General features: G+C 51.6%; 8 protein-coding genes across 8 annotated transcripts; 3 read left to right on the forward strand and 5 right to left on the reverse strand.

The window, feature by feature from the left end:
- Positions 1-797: 797 nt before the first annotated feature.
- Positions 798-1,856, forward strand: NEUTE1DRAFT_141106 (uncharacterized protein; the record flags this gene model as incomplete). Its single annotated transcript, XM_009856432.1, has 1 exon — positions 798-1,856. One exon carries the CDS (start codon positions 798-800, stop codon positions 1,854-1,856), a length of 1,059 nt encoding a protein of 352 aa, XP_009854734.1.
- A 198-nt stretch (positions 1,857-2,054) lies between these two features.
- On the reverse strand, positions 2,055-3,653 carry NEUTE1DRAFT_49582 (uncharacterized protein; the record flags this gene model as incomplete). The annotated part of the gene is made up of 5 exons (XM_009855570.1): positions 2,055-2,201; positions 2,286-2,693; positions 2,790-3,044; positions 3,099-3,272; positions 3,360-3,653. The coding sequence occupies 5 exons, from the start codon at positions 3,651-3,653 to the stop codon at positions 2,055-2,057; spliced, it is 1,278 nt and encodes a 425-aa protein (XP_009853872.1).
- Positions 3,654-4,650: 997 nt separating this feature from the next.
- On the reverse strand, positions 4,651-5,801 carry NEUTE1DRAFT_141108 (uncharacterized protein; the record flags this gene model as incomplete). The annotated part of the gene is made up of 2 exons (XM_009856433.1): positions 4,651-5,618; positions 5,714-5,801. 2 exons carry the CDS (start codon positions 5,799-5,801, stop codon positions 4,651-4,653), a joined length of 1,056 nt encoding a protein of 351 aa, XP_009854735.1.
- A 2,435-nt stretch (positions 5,802-8,236) lies between these two features.
- Positions 8,237-9,779, forward strand: NEUTE1DRAFT_141109 (uncharacterized protein; the record flags this gene model as incomplete). The annotated part of the gene is made up of 2 exons (XM_009856434.1): positions 8,237-8,324; positions 8,557-9,779. The coding sequence occupies 2 exons, from the start codon at positions 8,237-8,239 to the stop codon at positions 9,777-9,779; spliced, it is 1,311 nt and encodes a 436-aa protein (XP_009854736.1).
- A 1,816-nt stretch (positions 9,780-11,595) lies between these two features.
- On the reverse strand, positions 11,596-12,834 carry NEUTE1DRAFT_113266 (uncharacterized protein; the record flags this gene model as incomplete). The annotated part of the gene is made up of 1 exon (XM_009856435.1): positions 11,596-12,834. The coding sequence occupies one exon, from the start codon at positions 12,832-12,834 to the stop codon at positions 11,596-11,598; it is 1,239 nt and encodes a 412-aa protein (XP_009854737.1).
- A 2,217-nt stretch (positions 12,835-15,051) lies between these two features.
- On the reverse strand, positions 15,052-17,103 carry NEUTE1DRAFT_118326 (uncharacterized protein; the record flags this gene model as incomplete). The annotated part of the gene is made up of 3 exons (XM_009856436.1): positions 15,052-15,467; positions 15,539-15,617; positions 15,682-17,103. The coding sequence occupies 3 exons, from the start codon at positions 17,006-17,008 to the stop codon at positions 15,317-15,319; spliced, it is 1,557 nt and encodes a 518-aa protein (XP_009854738.1).
- Positions 17,104-18,936: 1,833 nt separating this feature from the next.
- Positions 18,937-20,283, forward strand: NEUTE1DRAFT_88449 (uncharacterized protein; the record flags this gene model as incomplete). Its single annotated transcript, XM_009856437.1, has 3 exons — positions 18,937-19,038; positions 19,093-19,716; positions 19,765-20,283. The coding sequence occupies 3 exons, from the start codon at positions 18,948-18,950 to the stop codon at positions 19,980-19,982; spliced, it is 933 nt and encodes a 310-aa protein (XP_009854739.1).
- A 17-nt stretch (positions 20,284-20,300) lies between these two features.
- Positions 20,301-22,494, reverse strand: NEUTE1DRAFT_88452 (uncharacterized protein; the record flags this gene model as incomplete). The annotated part of the gene is made up of 3 exons (XM_009856438.1): positions 20,301-20,727; positions 20,779-20,974; positions 21,194-22,494. The coding sequence occupies 3 exons, from the start codon at positions 22,492-22,494 to the stop codon at positions 20,434-20,436; spliced, it is 1,791 nt and encodes a 596-aa protein (XP_009854740.1).
- Positions 22,495-23,123: the final 629 nt, after the last annotated feature.

The raw sequence follows: 23,123 nt of genomic DNA on the forward strand, positions 1-23,123 counted from the left end.
ATAAGAAGGACTATGGAACCTGTTAAAACTGGATATTATTGAGGGAACAGAAATGAGCTTCAATAAGCGTAGCATAGACAAAACGGGCTGGACACTCAGTAGATTGCTCAGTTACTCTCTTGTGTCTAGGTTAGCGAATACAATGGCTAAACAAACAATGCATACTCCCAAAGACTCAGATTTCCGTGATGCGATGATTGATTGCGCAATTGAAGGAAACGCAGGGGCATGTTTGATGTGTCTGAAGCTTCCCCGTCCGCATTCCCGGACATTAAAACCCGAACCGTTTGACTTGTTTCTCTCAGTCTCTTATGAGCCGACGTTGACACTACCTACGCAAGCCTGATATCTGCTTGAGAGCCAAAAGGATGGCAAGCAAGGGAGAAAAGAAGAACTACTCTAGTATTATGGTCCGGGACAAATACAGTAGAGCCTGGAATTGGTTTGTCCATTATGCTTGCTGTGGACTCAACTGGAAGTGTCTGTGATGACGAGGGGAAGCAACAGCAGTTTGTGATGCATCAGTTTTGCTGGTGATTGAGGTAAACATAGGTAGATTTCTATAGAAGCAACTCAAACACAAAGACACACGTATAACGCTATCAAGTAGGTAGGTAATGGAGCTACTGTATAAAGACCTTCACACCCTCACCATGACCTCTACATCTTCACCCTTTCAAAGCCACTCACTAATCAACATCCATACCTCAAGCGATCAAAGGCAAAAGTAACCGAAAAAAAGAGCACCATACCCAACAAAGCCAACCAACTACCCATCTCACCCACCCACCAAAACCATGCCCTTCAACGCCACCTTCGACTGGGTCCCCCGCGGCCTGACCTTCACCCCCACCACCCTGGACCCCGACCTACACATCCACTCCGGCGGCCCCAACGACCCCGACACCACCACCATTCCCTCCCGCTACCGCATCCAAACCATAACTCCCAACCCCTCTTACCTCACACCTGCCCTCTGGATCGAGAGCATGATAAACATCCTCTCCCAACCCTCCAAATCGCTCATCCTTCTCGAATCCCGCAACAGCCCACAGGAACCCGGCTTCGCCGCGCCCGAAGACGTCATACAATCTACCATAAAGGCCCTGAATCTCAAAGAAGAGCAGACAGAGAGAGTCATCGGCAAGACCGGATCACTAACCGATTACTTCTTCTCTGAATCACCATCATCAGATTCAAGCATCGAGCTTGCCTTCCGCTGGACGTCCATATCTGGTTGTTATGTCATTTTCATGGGGCGGTTTATCCCGAAAGTGGCACTAGGGTGGGAAAGGAAGGAGGCGAATAGAATGGTGGGGATTGTTTCGTATAGGGGGCTTTTCCCCATCTCTGCCGGGAAAGGTGAGGACGAGAAGAAGAAGGAGAAGAAGGAGAAGAAGAATGTGATTATGGATTCCGATTTGGGAGTGGCGCTGGGTAAGCATGCTGAACAGCTTGGAGAAAACCCAATGAGTGTGTTCACTGTGCTTCTTCAGCTGTGTGAGAGCCATTTGGATGAGGAGATACATGAGCTGGGGGTAAGGATTGAGGGAACACCAATGGAGGATTTCGCACAGGTTGTAAAGGAGATGGCGCCGGAGATTTGTATGTTGAGGAAGGCATGTAATGATTTGCTGGCTATTTGTGGCGGGTGTCTGTCTGCGATCAAGATCTGGAGTCAGAATGTGAAGATGACTGGTACGCAGATGTGCGCGGAGGGATTGCGGAGGGATGTCGAGGGGATAAAAGCGTTAATTGAACTGCGCTTGGAGAAGTTGAATTATGTTGATGGGGTTTGTAGCCGTATGATGATGGGCGGGGATTCAGGGAGGCGAACCAGGTTCATGGAGTGTTGAGTGGTGGATTTGGAAAGTCAAGTAGTTGGTTGGAGACAAGACAGGAACAAGAAAGACTGTACTGGAGGGAAAAACTTCATGTACATACCTGATACTTCTGAAAGAATTCTTCGCATTCGAAGTCTTTTGCGTTTCCACATGCCCGATAGTATCTATGCTGTACATAATCCGTTTCTGCATCGTCATGCAGGGGCATCATCATTCAGACAAAACCTCCGCCAAGTATCCATTCACCGGCAAATTATGACCCCGTCTCTTGCCCTCAACCTTCTCTGCTGCATCTGTGAACTTCAACCGGACACCCGGCTCGAAAATAAGACAGTGCGTCGAGCCGCCATAGTGAAACTATATCAAGCAATCAAACATCATTAGTACCCATGTCAACATGAATACTCGCGACTTCGGCAACAAAGAACTCCGGGAACTCACCATACCAATCTCCTCCCCCTTTTCGACCATATCCCCCTCCTTGACTGTAACCTCACAACTACTCACCTCTGCCATGCCCACCGCCACAAACACCACCGTCCCCAGCCTCCTATCTCTCGCCCGTATGTACACCAAAGCCCTGGTGCCTACCTGGCAGAGATACCTCTGACTTCGATCCGGCGCTGAAGGATCGAGTTTTCGTTCCTCTCCATCATGTAAATATTCGCGGGAGGCTAATCCAGGACATCCAGCAAAGTAAGTCCCTTGTATTTTTTTCACCTTCTCCACTACTCCAGAAACAGGCGCATGCCAGCGGTGGTAACTTAGTGCCCCCAGGAAGCCCTGGTAGATGGTTCCGCCTTCGAAGCGCATTGCTTGTTCTAGCTCTTTCTTTTTCGCTTTCTCTTTCTCCTTCTTCCTCTCTTTCTCCTCCTTCTTCATGTCCAAGTCATCCCCTGACTCTTCTCCCTCCTCGTTGGTCTGCAAAGCCCCGAGAATGGTAACCAAGCTATACGGCTGCCCCTTAACCCAGAACTCATCATGCAGCTTGACTCCACGCTCTAGCGCTATGGGCGTGGATTCGCAAGCGTTGACCATGATCCCGTCATCGAAGGGGGAAGCGATGGGCCGGATACCCGGCCGGAAATGGCGCGTGAAGAAGGCGTCCCAGGACGAAAAGCCGTACGTAGGGTGGAGCGGGTCAGAGACAAAGAGGTCGTGGAACTGGGGACGGGGATCGTCGCTGGTGTCTGTCTTCGCCTCGCGGTCGGAGCTGTTAGTGTTGATAGTGGTAGGCAGATGGGCGGTAGACACAAGGGCGTCAAGGGCAGTCGGGCTCAGCCAGCCGGTCGCGGAGGAGTTGAGAACGGCAACAGAGGCGGGGGAAGAGAGGAATTTGCCGTAGGCGGTGAGGATATCGTGAAAGTGGGCGTTGACGTTGGGACGGTGGAAGGCGAGGAGGCCTGCTGGGGTTGACATGGACCAGTTCTTTTGTGTTTGGGCGGGGTTAGAGATGCGATTGGCGACAGGAGAGAAGCCAGAAAATGGTGGGGAGGTAAGATTACGGTAACGTACCAAAAGGGCGTTGAAAGGAAAGCCAATTAGTCCCTGCTGGCCTGGTGTATCGTAAAGCCATACCGGTCCTTGTGTGAGCTGGTTGTTGAAAGCGCAAAGAAGGCCCATCCAGTTGTGGAATTGTGGACCACCGGTTGGATTCTTGTCGTAAAGAGGTCCATTGGGGATTTGTTGTAGCATCTGGGTGAAGAGTGAACGAACTTCACGGTTGTCTTCAATGAGATGCCAGAGTGCGTTCACTGAAGGATGCAACTTTTCTGTAGCAATGATTGGGATTGTTTCTTGGCGACCCATCGTTTGACCTAGCCAGGCACATCTTGAAAGATGAGAATCTGTCTTCGCTGACGGTACGTCGTAGGTGCGTTGATGGTGCTCATGTAATGCATTGTTGTTGCTGGAGTCTTTGGTGTTCGTCAAAAGAGTCGTTTCATATTTTTCTCTTCCTTTGGGTGCAATTTGAACTTGGGAATATTGAACACGCATCTTGAAGGTACAACAAAGTGTCTTCTCCTCCACGGTAGCAGCGGTAATGAGGGGAAAGTGGTTCATATATGTCTTCAATCCTCAACATAGCCTACCAGAAAGTCAGCTCTGTGGTTCGTTATCCCCGTACAACTCCATCTTTGCCTTTTCAAAGTTATCGTACATTACGCATCTGAGACAAACTAGGAGCCGAGACACCAGTCGGAAGCCTATGGGAACTAGGCGCTGTGCCATCTTCAGCTGTGATGCCGGGTCTCGTTCCAATGGAGTCCATTACCTCCCAAGAGCTGATGTCGATCTGCGGGTTCCACTTGCCATTTAAGACAAGGGAGTGAGATCTGATTCGCCAGATTGTTCGGGAAGATTTTGTTGCCGATGATGCGGTGTGACCGACGTACCGACGCCATTCAGCTTCGGTGGAGCAAGACTATTTCCCCACGAAATGCGGAACAGAATCTTGGGAAGAAGCAAGTGTTGGGTGATTTGGCGGCAATTTACTGTAAACATATGTGAGTAGACTGGCCCTGTGTAGCCAGATCATGGATATATGGGCCAATAAAGGCATCTCTCCACAAGTACAACCCAGAGCAACACTGAACTCTATTGCTCAAACAAAACAACATGCTACCAGAACCATTCACAAGTTTTTCTTCAGATTCCTCTAGCAACACAAGTTTGGCAACCAATGAGCTTGAGGCGCAATGCAAGATGGATCTCCATTATGTCGAGGGGGAGGCGGCAACAGATGGTCCAGGACCAACTGGCATAGCCCATTGGCATAACCATCCGCACGCTCTCCCGATATCTGTTAATTGGTAACGTCCTTATTCCCTCGCTGGCGGAGAGAGTAAACTTGCTGCTGGTAGCAATCAGCAAGGATTTGTTGATTGATCGAGGCCTGTTCCTCGTTTGAGGCCTCTTCGCTGACCATTGCCCTCCTCTCATCCATCTCTTGGTCACCTAGAATGGCCACTTGGTGAACACCCGACTGACCCTCTTTCTTTGTCGAAGCAGTTAACGTCTCTGCTATGGCCACGGCCTTTCCTGGCTGCTCCATCAGATCGTGCCGGTCCTCTTCCGCAGTATCTCGTTCGATAAAGCCGGAGACACCCTCGGGTATTAGCCCATCATCCCTCTTCTCGTTTCCCACAAAATACATATTCTTCCTGCCTGATTTCCTTCGGCAACATTTCGCAAAGTCCCTAGCACACACCATCTTCCCATAGTCCGCTGGCACCCACTGGAGATACAGCCTCACGCGCGCGCCGACGATGTTGCAAAGGCTGTACGACAGATCCTCGATCAATTTGACGACTTCAAGCGTTGCCTCCCTTCCATCCTCGATAATTTCCCTCGAATCATCGATGTTCTTGAGTGTCTCGACGCAGTAAGTGAACACCTTCACTGTCGCCTTCTTTGGCCTCTCCTCATCGTCGGGAAAGGCACGTAATCTCTTGTTTGCGATGTAGAGTGCCTGCGCAATGGCCAGCCCGGCAAGTCTCTTCTCGTTGACCACTTCAGAGGAAGAGCTCATGTACCATGCCATTTTGGCCAGCTTCTTGTCCTGGTTGAAGACGACAGAGTATGCGCCCGTGGGATTGGTTGTTTTCGTGCAGGAGGCACCTGTGAAGAAGGCCATCCAGATATGGTTCGGGGTGGGATGGAGCTCTTTTTGTAGGGCGTAACCGGCCGTGGAGATGGCTTTGTCTTTCGTCGCCTTGTCGGAAATGCCTGGGCCGAAGATTTGTCCGCTGAATTTGCTGGTGGGTTTGGAGCCTTGTTGGAGAGGATGGGTTAGCAAGTTGAAAGTTGAATGCGCGAGCCGCTCAAATGGGCTGTCAGGTGTGTCGAAATCAAGAAGAATTACTTACCTGACTTCATGGTATCGCCAGCGCGACCTTGCTTGCTGACGTCTGAATCAGGGTTTCCGCTCTTGTTGCTCTGCTCGGTGTCTGCCATGGTGATTGCAAGCGCATTGATGGTTGGCGATTGCGTGAAATGGTTCCTCTAGTCAAATACGCTTGGTAGTAGACACTCAATGGGACGCAGGCGTAGACTATGCTGTGAGAGAAAGTGGGTAAACAACGCGACTGATACGGTCGGGTAGTAGAATCGGCGAAGCGTGGTGAAGAAATGCGATTTGGTGCCGTGTGTGGGACTGCGGGGCAGGCGGCTCGTTCCATAAAGTGTCTTGTCGAAGCACTGCACTCACCCATACCGGCCGCGGTGCCATTCACTTTCAAAGTTCGACGAACGGAACGTATGGAAGATTACCTCTACCTACCCAACCTGAAAGGAGTAAGTACGGTACCTAGAAGAGCTTTGGTAGCCCGGGGTTCTGCGTATTGTACGGATCCCCTTACCGCAGCGGGAATATAGGGAGCGTAACAGCGCTTGTTAAAGTCAACAGGCCTTGTTGTATATTAAGGCCCAATTTCTATAATAAGGCCTGTTGACTTAATAAGCCCTGTTGAGCTGAGGGAGGCTCCTGATTGGTCGGATTTGAGTACAAGATAGCAAAAGCTAAAGACCCCTATAATAACCTTCTAGAGGCTATTATAGAGGTCTTTATTTAGTGGTTATTATAGTAGTCTTTTAGGGAGGGGAGGGGGAGGGGGGAGGGGGGGGAGGGGGGGTGGGACTTTGACTTCAAAGTCCGGATGCCCGCGTAAAACTCTTCGCGCGAAAAAAAGCTGACTCCAATTGGAATCGAACTGAGAGTCTCAAGAAAGAAAGCAACAATAAGAACCATTGAGCCACTGGCCCATTGATTGAAATGAAGATTGGACTTTTCTTATTATATAGTGTGATGTCCTTGGGGGGCGGGGGGGGATTTTAGTGGCCGTCTTTAGGGGATATTTCAATTGTAAATTAATCGACCAATCAGGAGCCTCCCTCAGCTCAACAGGGCTTGTTAAAACAATAGGGCCTGTAAAAACAACAAGGCTTCAAAGCCGTAGTAAGCTTAACAAGGCTTGTCCCCTAGCATATTTTCCCGCTACGGTATGTATTGAAACTTGTGGGGGCTCCACCAACTAACCTTTGTACTCCCACTCGACCCTTGGATGTTGAACAAATCTTTAAAGGGTTCAAAAACAACAGATCTCTTGTCGACCCCCCTCTTTCATAGAAAGCCATGGATCCTTGCGCTAAGCTATGTGCCAAATGTAAACAGACATAATTCGGTCTAAATCTCAGCCTATTAAGGTAGGTAGTTATCCAAGTTCCATCAGGACACATCTGTACTGCGGTGTTCTTCAAGTCAGCCAGAAGAAATTGTTCTTCAAGAAAAACAGCAAACTTTACCTTCATCAGGCAAGCACACGTCTTTGGTACTACACATAAACTCCTCTCGCACTGAACAAAAACCAGTACAGAGTCCAATATTGACCATCACATAAGAAGCAGTATTTTAAAAGGAGCCTACTCCTACGTAGCCTTTTCGATGGCCTTTGAGATGTACTTCCTTTCAGGAGTTGTTGGTTCCAACGAAGAAACTATGGGCTGAATCCGTAACAGGTGGGCCCCGACTTCTCTTTGCCAAAGTTAATACGAGTAATCATAAGGGCAAGCGAGGATTCAAGATGTTGTTGATGGAAGGAGGACAAAAAAGCACGAAACGGAAAGAAGGGAAACCGTCGATATATGTTCATGTGTAAGGCAAGGGGGAGCCTTAGTATGGAATGACCAGATATCTCGCTCAACATTCTTGCCCCAGCGAGAACCCTCTTGTGCCTCAGATGCGAGGGCAAAGCCGTGAATACAGTTATTTGGTTGTTGGAATCATCAGTCAAAATCACAATCACAGATGATGACCGGATAAGACATGCTCATCCTCCAGAACACCTCACTCGAGTGAAGAGTAGGTATGGAACTCAAATCATCGAATGGCGGTTCAACCCCAATGCCCCCATGTAGACATCTGCCAGCTTGTGAAATCATCATTTCCACTGTTACAAAGTTGGATGCTTGAATGATTCCCTTCTGCAACAGCGAGACAATCTGCACGCGTTTCATCCGGTATCGTGACTGTCTTGGACGCGTAACCGGTATACCTCTTCGAGCCTCCACTCAAGAAGACTGGTGAAGGGAAGGAGCGTATTTTCGCCTCGTCGCTGCGCTACGGCTTCGCTCCTGCTTCGAGTCATCAATCACTGGCACTCGTGGAAAGATCCACTGCTCAACTTACCACCCTCGTTTGAATCTGAAGCAACCCCAGGTTCTTGGCGGGACTCGCGCTTTCTCTACAATTCCCGTCGCATCACTTCCGCAAACACCCTGGAATCGATTAAAATTTTCCCTCCAAGCTTCTGTCACCGGAAAGCTGGCTTCGGTATAGGTTAGGCCTTCTTTTACCGTTCACACGTTCTTGTTCCCTTTACTCCCATCTCGAAATGGAAAAGAGCAAAAAACGAGCTTGGGGCAAAGACCCTGGTCTCTGTGAGGACCGCGGTGATCCGGCAAAAAGGACTAAGCGCGTTGGTGAGTACCACATTCCCTGGAAAGATCTTGCCAAGGCCGCTTCCAAGGATGCGATGTTTCCATGATTGGCACGAACGACCAACGCCCTGTGCAGTAATTCGTCCGAGGGGCAACTTCGTTGTGTACACTTCCCATCTTCCTTTGATTATTCGTTTTACCTGAAGCTTTTTGGGCATCAAATCGGGGTATATCAATCCCTTCAAACCTCATGCTGATGCGCCTCCACGTACAGATCGGACGGGCTTTCGGGGCAACCTACACTACGTATCCAATCGCAATGACAATCCCAGGCGCCGCCAACAAGTCATTGACACAGTCGAAAGGGAGATTGCCGTTTGGTCTCCACCATATCATATCCAGCTGGTCCTCTTCTGCGATGCGTCAGTGGACCACAAAGACTTACCTGCGCTCCCCGGAGGATATGCCGTCGTCTTTAACGAACACTGTCCGGGACATTTCGACCATGGGAGAAAAGTAGTAATGGGGTGGCATATGCCCCATATAATCGACAACATGATTGGGGAGGCTATCGCCATTGCACAGGCTATCCAGGTAGCTGGCGAAAAGCTGCGGGCTGCACATCTGGCCTCAAAGTACACCAGAGCGGCGACGGTGAAGGTGTTCACGGATGGAAATCAAGTACTTGAACACATCGATGGACGTGCGGCCATAAAAGGCTTCCGTCAGGAGACTTATCGAAAGGCCATTCGACTTGTCTGCGAGCAGTCGCATGAACTTGGCTGTATTCCCGGTCTCGACGTAAAGCTCGACCTATTCTGGGTTCCTGGACACGCCGGTGTTGTCGATAACGATACCGCCGACAAGGCTGCAAAGCAGATCCTTAGAAATCCCCGTCACTGTAATATTATCACGGTCGACAGAAATAGAAGAAGCATTGCGTCCATGCCTGCGGCTGTCTTTCTACCGCTTCAACAGGACCTAGAGGAAGAAACCCGACGAACTATGTCCTCGTCCTTTCATCATCATAATAGGCATTGTCAACCCTCTCGCCATGCTCATCTTGGTAGAGACTATCCTCCTTTCCCAAGCTCAGCCCTGAGCGAAAAAGCTGCAGGCGGTCTAGCCTCCACTTCCACCCTTCTGTCCCCTGAGTCGGGCTACACGGGTGATACAGTGGCCGTAGCCACCGTGAAGAAGATGGCTGCAGCGGCGGACACAATTCCTGTAGTAGCGTACATTGCAAGTGCGGCAGAGGACACTTCAGGTGCGACAAAGGATACGACAGCTGCAGAGAAGGAACAGGTCAGTGCAGCAGGAGAGGAGGTGGCGGCTTTAGATGTTCCTGGCGATGATGGCCTCACTCAACTAGAAGTTGACATTCAACTCTTGGGTGAGATGGAGGAGGGACTCAAGAGGGAGCTGCGCGAGGATGTCAAGGTGGATATCTTGAAGCAGTTTCGTTTGGTTATTGAGAACAAGGCAGAATCTGGTTGAAACTCGTGGCGCTAAACAGGGAGAGGGGGTATGATGTCTGCAGAAACCGTTGGATGGACGACCTTTCCAGCATTTCGGAAGTTGGGATAGTGGTTGGATTTGTCGTTATTGCCTTGATTGTTCATGATACCTTGGCCTGAATATACTGTATAGCTTTCGCTCATCGTGGTTTGAGTCTTTGTGGGCTTGTAGACACCCTTTAGGCTTGGGCCAAGAGTAATGCTATGATAGTTGATCTAGACATGTGTATGACTGGAACGACCTAGAGATAGCTGAGAATCGAAAGCTCTGCTAAGATACCTCTAGCGAAAACTGGTGCCAGCAACGCCGGTATTGAGTGAATGGGTGGCCGTTTGTGAGACGGCTAACTTTTGCTGAACGTGTTTGTGACAAAGTTGAAAGAAGAGGGACTGAGCAGATGACATCTGTCAAACAGGGGGAATAGGAGTGCAAAGTTGTGGTGGTGTATAGATGGGTTTGATGCATGCGTGAGCTTTGCATTGCAGACAGAGAGTAAGTGACGCATAAGACGGTGGTGTCTACTTACTATTGCCCATGGTGTGGTTGGTTTATAAGTTAAAGGTTGAGTGGTTACTTGCAACACAAACTTTCATGGGCCGGTGGCCGAGCGGCGTGGTGCGCAAGCGTTACTGCTGCTCGTGGGCTACTAGGGTTCCGACGAATGCGGGGGCTGTCCGACGTAACTTACCCCTTAGAGACGACAACGGCGCCTGCTTGGTCCAAATGACCACCGTTGGGATAGTAAGTTAGGTTTGGCAGCCGCAATTTACAGCTGGCGTCTTCCGGTTACGCAATAAATAAGGCTCTTCTACTCCTTTCCAGTTGTTCACGTCCACCTTGAAAGTGGTGCGTCCCGCATTCGAATCCCGTTAGGCTCTAATTTCTTTTTTTTTTTTTTTTTTTGCCTTTTTTGCTTCTTTGAGTTTCATTTCTATGAAGAATGCCAATCATCGATTGATTTCAACCTTCTTACGAACAAATTGTGCTTTCTCTATTTGCTTGCTTCATTGCCTCTTGTGTCGGTCGCTCCAACCCTTTGAGGCGCGAGAGACTTGGTGGGGGGGCTGCGGGCCGTACCTGCATCTTCTGTCAGGAACAGTGTTTGCTTGGCATTCGTTGACTCGGACGTCAAAGACATGCTCGCCCTCACCCGTTGCTTCTTCTTGGTGAAGGCGGTGGTCCCAACCCAAAGTCAAACACCATTTCTTGGAATGACCAACAACTTAACTTCTTCCTTTTTGTGCCGAGTTTCTACATCATCACCCACCCCGTCGAACCACTCAAACACACGCACGCTCTCTAGTTTATCAACCTACTATCTATTGGCACGACTACGAAATGCTTCATTGGCGCACGTCACTTTCCTGTTGTCGGAACGCTTTGCGACAATGTTTTCCTTTCTATCTACTGCAGCTGCAAGGAGCGAATGTCTCGACTACTTCCGTTCTCGATATTCACTACCCTAAAAAATAACGACCGTGGGTATCGCTTCAAATTCCAAAACACATCCAACAAGTCCCCAACTCCTTGTGCCCAATCATGATAACAAGGCTGTGAAAAGAACAGCCAAAGCCGAACAAAGCTAACTGGTCATCCATGCTAGTATCCATCCTCGATTTCTGTGTCTATTCGTCTACCTCACCAGCAAATAACCGATCCTGCTCAATTCGGTTCCGTGCGAGGCACAATCTTCCTCATCTTCGAGACTGCCAATGGCTTCGGCCTCAAACTCAACTCCGACATCGCAAGGAGAACCGCCGCCTGGAGGAGACGAATGAGTTTGCGTGGCGCCGCTTTAGGGAGCACCAGCGGAACCAGAGGCACCACCGCCAGCTGCGGCACCTCCCTTCGAAGCACCACCCTTAGAAGAACTATCACCGCCACCTCCACCAGCAGCGGCACCGCCAGCTGCAGCACCTCCACCAGCAGCGGCACCACCCTTGGAAGCACCACCATTAGTAGCAGCACCTCCACCAGCAGTAGCACCACCAGCTGCAGCACCTCCACCAGCAGCGGCACCACCCTTGGAAGCACCACCCTTAGTAGCACCACCCTTAGTAGCAGCACCTCCACCAGCAGTAGCACCACCAGCTGCAGCACCTCCACCAGCAGTAGCACCACCCTTGGAAGCACCACCCTTAGTAGCACCACCCTTAGTAGCACCACCCTTAGTAGCAGCACCTCCACCAGCAGTAGCACCACCAGCTGCAGCACCTCCACCAGCAGCGGAACCACCAGAGGCACCTCCCTTACCGGAAGCGGCGCCGGCGGCGGCACCTCCCTTTGAAGCACCTCCCTTAGCACCACCTCCACCAGCAGCGGCACCACCCGTAGAAGCACCACCCTTGGAAGCAGCACCTGCGCCAGCAGTAGCACCACCAGCTGCGGCACCACCTCCACCAGCAGCGGCGCCACCCTTAGAAGCACCACCTTTGGAATCACCTCCCTTCGAAGCACCACCCTTAGTAGCAGCACCTCCACCTGCAGTAGCACCGCCAGCAGTAGCACCACCACCCGCAGCGGCACCTCCACCAGCAGCAGCACCTCCACCGCCAGCAGCAGTAGCACCACCACCCGCAGCGGCACCACCCTTAGAAGCACCTCCCTTATCAGCACCTCCCTTATCAGCACCTCCCTTATCAGCACCTCCCTTAGTAGCACCTCCCTTAGTAGCACCACCGGCCGTAGCACCACCAGCTGTAGCACCACTGCTAGCGGTATTTCCACTACTACTAGCAGTAGTACTAGCAGTAGTACTAGCAGCGCTGCCAGCGGCACCGCTACGATGTTTTCTCTTGCCGATTACACTCGGCTCGAGATTGCTACCATCATCAAAGACCACGGCCCTGGGATCGCGACGGAGGGGAACGGAGCGGCGAGCGCCGGCCCGGATGGTGGGTGAAGGAGAAGCGATGACGCCGGGGGAGTCAGGGTGGCGGGCCGCCAGAGAATTGGAATCGCCGGGGGCAAAGCCGGTCGGGGCCGCGTAGGCGGAGAGAGCCGAGGTAAAAAGGAAGAACGAAGAGAACTTCATGTTGACGTCGGAGTGGGTGTTGTTGGGTTGTTGTGTGGATCAGTCGTAGGAGTAAATTGGGTAAGGTAAGTTTGGGTCTTTGGAATGTTGTTGCAAAGACACAAGTTGTGAAAGTTACTGGCCGGCAGATAAGAGCGTTGGAGGTATGGTCGAAAAAGGTAAATGATAAAAGGTGGTAAGCGATGATGCTGATAACCGGCAGCGGAAGAAGAAAAGAAGTCAAGGAGTACCAGACTCGACTCTGTTGATGTTCAAAGGAAGACGAACGGAGACAAGAAAAACGTGTCCTTGTTGTTGTTGCTGCTGCCGATGCTGCTACAGAGGAGAAGAAACTCCCCTCCAAATCAGAGAGTAAACGGTGGTTATATAAACCCAAACTCATACTCGTCGCTATCTGGCGTTCGGTATCCGGAGTCAGAGAAAACCAGTGTTTGACATCCGTGGGTCCGTGAGGGGCTGTGAAGGAGGCGCAAAACGGAATGGTCGGTTACCCAGTAGGGCAGGACCTGCTACTACGATGGCCGAATCTCCACGTCTCGAACCATGACAGTTTCGAAGCAGCTCGAAGGGAGCTATCAGATGTCAGTTGTTGTTGAGTTGTGAAACCATCCAGAGAAATGTTTCGGTTGAAAAGATTTTTCGATACATGACTCCTGGAATCATGGCTGTCCTGTTGGTTGTGTCATGGCTGTGTTTTCAAAGTGGTGTCGGATCGACATTAGCCACTATGGTAGTATGGAAAACTTTTTCTTCGTGGTCGCTTGTAACTGCTAGATCACCCGGCGGTCCGTGTTTCTTTCGGTTCCCTCCTTTCGTCCTGTAGGTCTTCTGGTACTTCTCCGATGGAGAAGAAACCAGGATAGGCCGGGATGAAACTCGAAATTCTGACGAAGGGGTGGTTTTGACTCGGGGAGTCTGCAAACAGAAAGAAAACATTGGTTTTTGTCTAGAGTTGGGAGTTGGGGGGGAAGAAAAACAGGGAAGTCCGTAGTTGTTTGTGTCAGGAGTACGGAGAAAGTTGAGACGGGTGGCGAGTTGAGCGTTCGGATGGGCAGAACTCCGGAGGGGGTAAGTAGGTCTAAAATCAGGATATAATCTTGAAGAGTCTGACAGCGGACATTGAGCGCGATGGACGACGGCCGGTTTGTACTATGAGACTGAAAGGAGTGCTGGTGAAGGTTTGGCATGTTCCCCAAGTCTGATGACATCTGCTGTCATATTCCTAACATTAGCCCCGAAGTGAGATATTTACAGGCTTTCCTACTGACTGTTATGGGTCGAAGAATTTGTTGTGTCGCAACGTCAAAGTTGACAAAAACGAGTCCAACGACCCAGCAAGAACTGAACGACGTTGGATTAAACAGCGACGCCAAGCCGCCGTCGATGCAGCGAAAAGGGGGTTTGTTTACTTACTTCAGTTCGTTACTTCAGTTGCTTGCAGTCCATCGTGGACCCTCTTTTTCTGACCCCTAGGCTCGCATTTTTAGCAAGGGTGCCTAGTCCATGAGATAGGCCTGTGCCCTTTTTCAATCCAGGCCGTGCGCTTTCTCTATTCTCAATTCTCAATGGAGTGGAGGCCGTGCGCATTGATGATCGGTTCGAGCCGCGGTCTTGGACAAATGCTGGCCTTGTGAGGATGTAAACTTTATGCCGTCTTTATGTGTGGAATAGGTGTTTTCGTCTACTTAGCCATTTGGCAAGCTGCTTTCGAGATGTTTTGAAATTGAGTCAAGCCCGCAACAGATCCGAACCGAACCGAACCGATCGAAGCGAGCCGGTCCGGCTGATTTGGCTTGTCTGGGTTGGCAATGGACTTGGGGAGCTAGGAGCTAAAATTAAATAGATAGCTTAATTGTTGAGGTGGAAGATCTATAACGTGACGTCGAGACTTGAGCTATTTCATTGAGTCCTTGCAAAGCTGGTGGGACGAGGTAAAGCTGAGAAAGGCTGTTGTAGTGTACTGGTAGAGACAGGCTCGCCGATGGTACAAAAGCTGGTACATTAAGTTGCGCTGATCGCCCATATAATACCCGAAAGGTCTCACCTTTTTTATGAGGGACAAGACAGATTGCCAGAAGTTTGAAGACTCTGAGGAGAAGGGGAAGGAAGGGGGTGTTCGTGACGGGAACTAGCCGAATGAGATGGGATTAAGAGGGATGGAGATGGGATGATTGCGGGCGGTTTATCCGGTACCTGTCTTTGGTGTTGCTCACAGATTGGGACCTCCACCAGCTCCTGATTGTCCCGAACGCCCCAACGGGTCGAATACCCGACGCCTGATGCAAACTGCAAACTCCATGGTTTATCCAACCATATCATCAAAGCCACAACATCAACAACGACATCACTCTCCTTACTGCCAGAAAACCAAAAATCCCAACCTGAACATCAAACTCCTTTTTTGTATTCGGTATCATCGTCTAGTACGCTTTCTTTCATTCATTAACTCTTTTGTTTTTTTGTTTCGTCTTGACCACATCTACTACTCCTGGCCAAGCAAAACAGCCGGGCTACCCTGGACAAACTCCAAATCCACCTTGTGACCCAGCAGCTCGCGAATGTTGGAGATGCCGTACTTGATCATGGTGGGGCGCTCGAGGGAGAGACCCCAGCCGAAGACGCGCATGTCCTTGCTGTGGGGGTGTTAGTATGAGTTTGCGAGGATATGGAAAGTGAGAGAAGAGAGGTAAGGGGATGAACGTACGGAAGACCCATAGACTCCAGCATTTCGGCGCGGAACATGCCGCTGTTTCCGATCTCGACGAGCTTGCCGAGGCCCTTGTCTGTTTTTTTGTTTGTATGTCAGTCTTTCGGTTTCTCTAACCACAATAAAATGGCGCCACTCACGGTAAGCGAAAATCTCCATCGAAGGCTCGGTATAAGGGTTGTAAGCGGGCTTGAACTGCAAATCATGCAGACCCATCTTGCCGAAGAAGATCTCCATGAACTCCATCAGACCACCGAGGGTCAGGCCGTAGTCGGCAATGACACCCTCGACCTGGTGGAACTCGGCCAAATGTGTGGCATCAACGGTCTCGTTACGGAAGACGCGATCGATGGAGAAGTAGCGGGCCGGGAGAGGCCTGCCGTCGGGGCCCTTGGTGGCGGCCAGCTTGTGCAGCATGTTTGCGCTGATGGCGGTGGTGTGTGTGCGCAGGACGAGGCGGAGCGACTCGTCGCCGGACCAGGGGTAGCGGTAGCCGATGGAGCCATACTTGCCGTCCTGGTGCACGGCCTTGACGTTGTCCCAGTAGGCTTGGTAGTCTTTTGTGTCGTCGGGCGAGTCGGCGCGCGGGAAGTCGGCAGCCTTGGGGTCGGAGATGTAGAAGGTGTCTTGAAGGTCGCGGGCAGGGTGCTGCTGGGGCACGAAGAGGGCGTCGAAGTTCCAGAAGCCGGACTCGACGAACTTGTCGGTGGGCATCTCCTCGAAGCCCATCTCGAAGAAGATGTTGCGCAGCTCCTGGCGCACCTTGTTGAGCGGGTGCAGAGCGCCGCCGTTCTGGGTGGCGCCGAGGGCCTTGAAGTTGTAGGGCTTGAAGGTGGCCGTCTTCCAGGCGCCCGAGGCGATCATGTCGGCGGTCAGGTCGGTGGCCTCCTCGGGGATCCTGAGGGCGAACTTGGGGCCCTTGTGGATCTTGAAGGAGAAGATGTTTTGTGTGCGGATGAGCTTGCGCTTCTTGAGGTCGGCGAGGATCTTGGGGTCGGGGTGTGTCTTGGTCTGCTGGACCGTCTTGATCTGCTCCTGGGTGGTGTCGTTGATCTTGTCGGCGACGGCCGTGAACTTGCCGTCCTTGGTCTTGCTGATCCACTTCTCCTTGAAGGCCTTGCCCTGGCCGATCTTGACCACGTTCTTGTCGCCGATGGCCTCCTCCAGCTCCTTGACCGATAGGCCCTCGACGGCCTTGCGCAGGGCCTCGAAGACGCGGGCCTCGTGGGAGCCATTGGCGGCGATCTGTTCGGCTTCGGGTTCGAGGAGGGCTTCCTGGCGCTCGATGGTCTCGTATTTTACCATCTCGCGCGACGCCAGCCTGTCGAGGGCGGCCTTGAGGTCGACAAAGGTGGCGCTGGGGAAGGCATCGCTGGAGAGGAGGGGCTGCGACTTGTCGAGGGCAGCGAGGATGTCGGTCGCGAGGTCCTCGGAGGACGCGGTGGTGTTTGTTGGGGGCGCCATCATGTGTGGATGTGTGTGTGTGTGTAGGGAAACAAAACCGGACGGACTCGATCGGAGCGGCAAGCGGATCTTGGGGGGCTTGGAGCTGACGGTTCAGTGGTCAAACTCCGGGGGGGTGCGGCGCCGTACTGGAGTCTCCGTCTGGCACAGGCATGGTGGGGCTTTGACTCACAATTTCCCAAATTCCAGACGCGGCCCGGCCCCGCGAATCGGACATGTGGACCCTTCCAATCCGTGAGTGTGTGTATCTGGCCAATGACAGCTGGCGGAAAATCTTGGAGGCCGCAGAGTCAGCCATACACAACCCTAACCCGTATTAGTGGTCTTGACCCCGCGCCATCTCCCTGGGGTGTCTCGTTGAACAAAGCATGTCATTGTCTCCCGTCTCCCGCCTCCCCGCAGCTTCACCATTGCATCTCACCGCCAGCAACGCCGTTCGGAATGATTGACTGATGCGAGACTCCAACAATTCCCGATTCACTAGCCCAGCATCACTTCATTAGTAGCTATCATCTTTTATCTTCTTCTCTTCAACGCGCATGTTGCAATGCCTCCCTAATCCCGTCCTGTTCAGCCTACCCGGTAGTTGGTTACCCGGTAGTTCTGGAGCTCTGACCCCCGACCGGACATGTTGGCGCAGTGCCACTGCCACCATCACCCGTCTGCTTGTCGCTCATCTTTTGCACCCATCATCGCGCATTCCTCAATCAGCAAGTGTACCAACAGTAAACTCGCTCACTCGGGATCTTGATGCTGCAGGCGACCTGCTTGACGGATGTATCTTCAATCAGCGCGCTGTGTTCTTTTGATTGTTGACCAGCGCAACGCAAGTCGGTTGGGCTCTTGAGCGCCAGTTCCGTTCAGTTCTTTCAACAAACGGCAGCTTTGGCTGCCCGGCTAGCTCAATCGGTAGAGCGTGAGACTCTTAATCTCAAGGTTGTGGGTTCGACCCCCACGTCGGGCTCAATTCCCGGCGTTTAAACACGCCTTTCTTTTTGCACTTTTTTCTGTTTATGTCAACGTTGTGACCGCTGTCATTCATATCGTGGATTTTTCTTTTTTAAATGGTATTCCACCAATGGCGGTTTCGAGGCATGGTAATGGCTTCAGGTCACTGTTCAGGATTGCCGCTTGGTCCAAGCGTCAAGCGATGCTTATTCCCACTGACACGAATATCAAGGACTCACTTTCCGTTCATCGTTCCTTGTCAATGGACTTCTTTTTCCCCAATCTGAGCGAACATGGTGATGAGTATTGGATATCGATGTCTGAAAAGAGCCCCCCCCGCCTTGAAGTTCCATCGTGGTAGTATTCAAACCTGGGCTGGCCATCCATTCTTCCTTTCTCCAACTAAGATGCCAGTCAAGCAATTCCCAAAGTCCTTATTCCCGACTCTTCAACATTCTCCTCACCAACTTGCCCCCATATACCAAAACTCTGACAATGTTGATTGGCCGCTGCTAAGCCAACACGATCGCCATTTACTGTCACCTGGCATGCATTGATGGTGGCTTTAACACGACCAACCAGGCCTGGACATCGGTCGCTGTTCAACTGCCGGCCTGTCCTACATAACATTTCGGCGATCCCCCAAAACTTCCGATATCTGCGACAGAAGCAGGAGATGATGGAGATTGGCCAATAAATCCGAACACGAAGTGCATGTGCACCACCAAGAAAAGAAGCTTAAATGCATCGCGCTATAAAGAGCAGCCACTGCAAGCTACATAAACTGGGAACTGGAACAGTTGACTTGGAATCCGTTCACAACCATTCATGAGCTGCTTAAGCTCTCAAACCTCCATCCACACAACATCATCGATTGTTTGGTGAACTGAAATGCGACTTTGAACTCGACGGTGACAGAACAAACAACATCGACTCAAAAGACAGATCTCCAAGGACATCTTCTGTATCGAATTCACCAAGATCTACCGTCAAAATGACTTCCGGAACCCCCATGTCAAACCTCGCCGTGAACAACTTGTTCAATGTCAACGGCATCGTTGCAGTCATCACCGGAGGCGGAACAGGTGAACCTCTTTGACGTTCGCCTTCGTCCATTGGCTAACCATTCCATTTCCTAGGCATTGGCCTTATGATGGCCAGAGCCCTTGCCGCCAATGGTGCTAAGCGAGTCTACATCCTCGGTCGTCGTGCCGATGTCCTTTCCGCCGCCGTCCGAGCTAACCCCGAGGGAGGCATCATCGTCGCCATCATCTGCGATGTCACTGATAAGGACGCCCTCCAAAAGTGCGTCGACAAGATCACGAACGATGTCGGCTACATCAATCTCTTCGTCGCCAACTCGGGCGTCCTGGGTCCTGCCAACAAGTGGGACACCAGCCTCCCTCTCTCCGAAGTCCGCAAGAACCTGTTCACCAACTACCAGATGGAGGAGATGACCAGTGCCCTTCACACCAACGTCACTGGCGCATTCTTTTCGATGGTCGCCTTCCTTGAGCTGCTGGAGGCGGGCAACAAGAACGCTGTTGAAAAGGGAGGGTTTGGCAAGCCGGTGGTAGCCGGGAGTAATGTCCCGTCTGTTCAAAGCCAGATCATCGTGACGGCTAGTATTGCGGGATTCAGTCGGAAAACGGTATCGACGCCGGCATATGGAAGTAGCAAGGCTGCGATGATCTATTTAACCAAGCAAGCCAGTTCTGCCTTGGCTCCCTATGGCATTCGGGCGAATGCGTTGGCTCCGGGGTGTAAGTTGCGGTCTCTCCGCATATTGGCCGACGTTAACAAAATTACAGTGTTCCCTTCCGAGCTCGCCGCCGGACTTATCGGTAACCGTGATCCTGGGACCGAGTCGTTCGAAAGCCCGCATTTCATCCCGGTTAGGAAGTTTGGTGGCGAGGAAGAGATGGCTGGAACCGTCCTGTATCTGGCAAGCCGTGCCGGAAGCTTCTGCAATGGTCTGATTCTTGTTAACGATGGTGGGCGGTTGTCGGTTATGCCGTCCTCGTACTGAGGTAAGGTTACTGTTCGGTACACTGTTCTGACGAGGACCGGAGAGGGTATGCATAGGGGATATGTGTCAAAGAAAAGTGATTGTGGAAAATGATTTTTCTTATTGCTTAACCCTTCAACTCAGGATTGGAAAGATGGGCGGGAACTTTAAATACTAGTTTATACGTGGTTGGTTCGGATTTTCCTCCCGAAGTATCTGATCCCCCGGAGGGATTAGATACCGGGCTGAATCCCCGAAGTACCTGATCCCTGATTAGATACTTCAACAATATGATTATGGACGAAAGGGACAATGCCTTACTCGAAAGGCCCGTATCAAGGGTAATAGAGGGTATCTGTTATTAATCCATCCAGTAGTCCACAGTCCCAATCACACGCCAGTCAACGTCAAGTACAGTCTTACTAAGCATCAACCTTCCCTTTCATCTCCTGCAGGCCTCCCTCTTCAACCATCACTCGTCACACTCCCCAGCCGCCTTCAATGCCCTGCTCACCCTCTCTCCCAACCACTCCTTGTCCTCCAGCCCGACACTAATCCTCACCAGATCCTCCACCACCCCGAACTCGGCTGCCCACTCCAGCTCTCGATAATGCGCTAACAGCGTATACGCGCAACACAGCGTAAAGTTCGTTCCCAAACTCGGCCCCTTGGCCACCGCCATGGCGTCATAGAATGCTCTGGCCTTGGCGGGGGTCAGGAATTTGATGGAGACTAGGAAGCCATACCCGCCTTCTTCTTCTGGACTCTCATCGGTAGGTTTGACCCGAAACTGCTCGTAGTCATCGGTAGGTTTGACCCGAAACTGCTCGTAGATATCTTCTGTCGGTGACCCTTTGGGATAATAGACTTCTTGCACGCTGGTATGTGGTCGAAGTAAGTTGTGTACTAGCCATTCGGCATTGGCGCTAGCTTTGCGTACGCGGTGGACGAAATTTCGACTGTTTCGTTCCATGACTGCGATATCGGCTAGGAACCAAGCTCGTTCTTCCTCCCTTCTTTGGGCCCCTTGTTCCTTGGGGGTAATTTCACTCCTTGCCTCCTCTGTTCTTTGCGCCCCTTGTACCTTGGGGGTAATTTCACCCTTTATCTCTCTCTTTCCCCTAACCCCTTCTATCTCGCCGTTCAGACCAGCCGCATACCCCGAATCTCTCTTCTTCTCTCCCCCAGCTCCTATCCCTTCCATCCCCCCATTTGTATCCCCCCCCTCCAACATCTCCTTCAAAACCTTATACCTCCCCCCTTCCGCCCGCGGATTCAAAACCAGACACCCCCCCATAACATCACACCCCCCACTCACCATCTTCGTCATACTGCTCACCACAGCATCACATTTCCCCAAAACATTCACGTTCGCTCCCGTACCTCCAACAGTATCATCCACCACCAATGCGAACCCATATCGTCTCGAAAGCTTATAAAGACCAGAAACATCAGGTGATTGCATCAGTGGATTCCCGGGGAATTCTGTCACCAATAGATCGATTTGCAGGTCGCCCTCCAGGGACTCCGAAAGGGAGGAAAGGGGTGTTGAGTAGGGAAAGAGGTGCAGAGAGAAGCCGAGGAGGGAGGAGAGGAGTTTGAGGGTGTCGACGTAGAGGAAGCCGAAGAGAGCTACGGAGGGGATACGGGGGGGATCTGAGGGGTTGGGGGTGGAACTGGGGGTGGACAAAACAAGGGATTTGATAGCGGTGGAGAGGGCGGCTATAGAGGACATGCCTGTAGGGTAGAGAAAGATGTCGGAGGGGGAGACGGGCAAAAAGGGGGTGGAGTAGCTTTTTGCGAGGTGGGTGCGGAGTAAGGAGAGGGCGGCGGTAGTGGTGGTTTCGTCGAAGGTAATTGGGGTTGGAGGTTCAGGTAGGTGGTCTGAACTGGTGGGGGGAGTGGACTGAAAAAAAGGGGCGCATTCCATCCAGTAAGTCGCGCGTCGACTGGAGATGCCAAAGCCGGTGTGTTGCCAGAAGGATTTAGCAGAGGGAAACATGTCGACGGGGTAGGGAACGAGGAAGATGTCTTCTTGGCCGAGGGGTGGTAGTGGTTGAGCTTTTATTGTAATCGGTAGATGTTCATGCTCGCGAACAGGAGTGATGGTGCCGTCCCAGTGGGCGATGAGGATGGGGAAGGTGACTTTCGAGGAATTGGGGTCGACCTTCTGGCGGAAGAATTGGCGACACATGAGCGCGTGGTGGCCTGTCGAAACGATCAAGGCATGCTTGTCTTTGCGGGTGAAGTGCTCGAGAAGACGGTCGGCTAGGCGTTCGATTACTCGCGGGATGAAGAAGCGCGGGTAGCCTGTTTTCATGGTGTCTACTACGCGGGGGTCTCGCTTTGCCCAGCCGAGTGTGTCTTCCCATGTTGGGAGGTGGACGCTTATTCCCTGTGTAAAAAAATGGTCAGTTTGTTCAATAAATAGAAGCGAGTTGACTTGCGAGCGACTTACATGGGGATTTCCAGGAGGAAGAGGCTCCCCAAGCTTGAGGAGTTCAGGATGTTCGATGATGCCTTTTTCGCCCATCTTTACCGCAGTCACTGGTATATACCGTATATGTCGTCGTCGCACAATCAAAGGGGAAAATCCCCGATCTTATATGGCCACCGCGAATGTCACAAAAGGCGGTGATGCGTGTCAGCTAGCCACTTTCAGCCAATATCCCAGCGCCCGAAAAAGCAAGGCGACACAATCATTGACCCCTTGAAGTTCGTCGGAGTGGAGCACCGATCGCCGAGCTGAAGATGTGCCAAGCACCGAAAAGACGCTGGAGTGTTGCTGTGTTGGATTGATGTGGCAGTGGAGAATGCTGATGTCATGTCTCATGTGTTGGGAAGAACTGGTGGAAAAGTGCGACAGAGAGAGGACATGGACGGAGAGGGCCAAAGCACACTCTACTTTACACGTGCTTTCAAGTTGGACAAGAAGGAATGGGTGGTTGAGTGTTGCTGGTCGGTGTTGTGCATCATGGGCGTTTTTTAGGGATTGGAGTGCTCCGTTTGTCGATCGTTGTATAAAAGACCTAAACATGGGTTTTAGCGCGAATGAATACCTACTTTCCTCTTGGGGAGTACAAGAATTGTGCATTGTGTAAGTATATAGACGTATCGTGAGCCGGAATGATACAGTGGAGTGGTGCAATGTAATGTATCCTT

This window comes from Neurospora tetrasperma (assembly GCF_000213175.1).
Source record: "Neurospora tetrasperma FGSC 2508 unplaced genomic scaffold NEUTE1scaffold_6, whole genome shotgun sequence".
NCBI classification, from domain to species: Eukaryota; Fungi; Ascomycota; class Sordariomycetes; order Sordariales; family Sordariaceae; genus Neurospora; species Neurospora tetrasperma.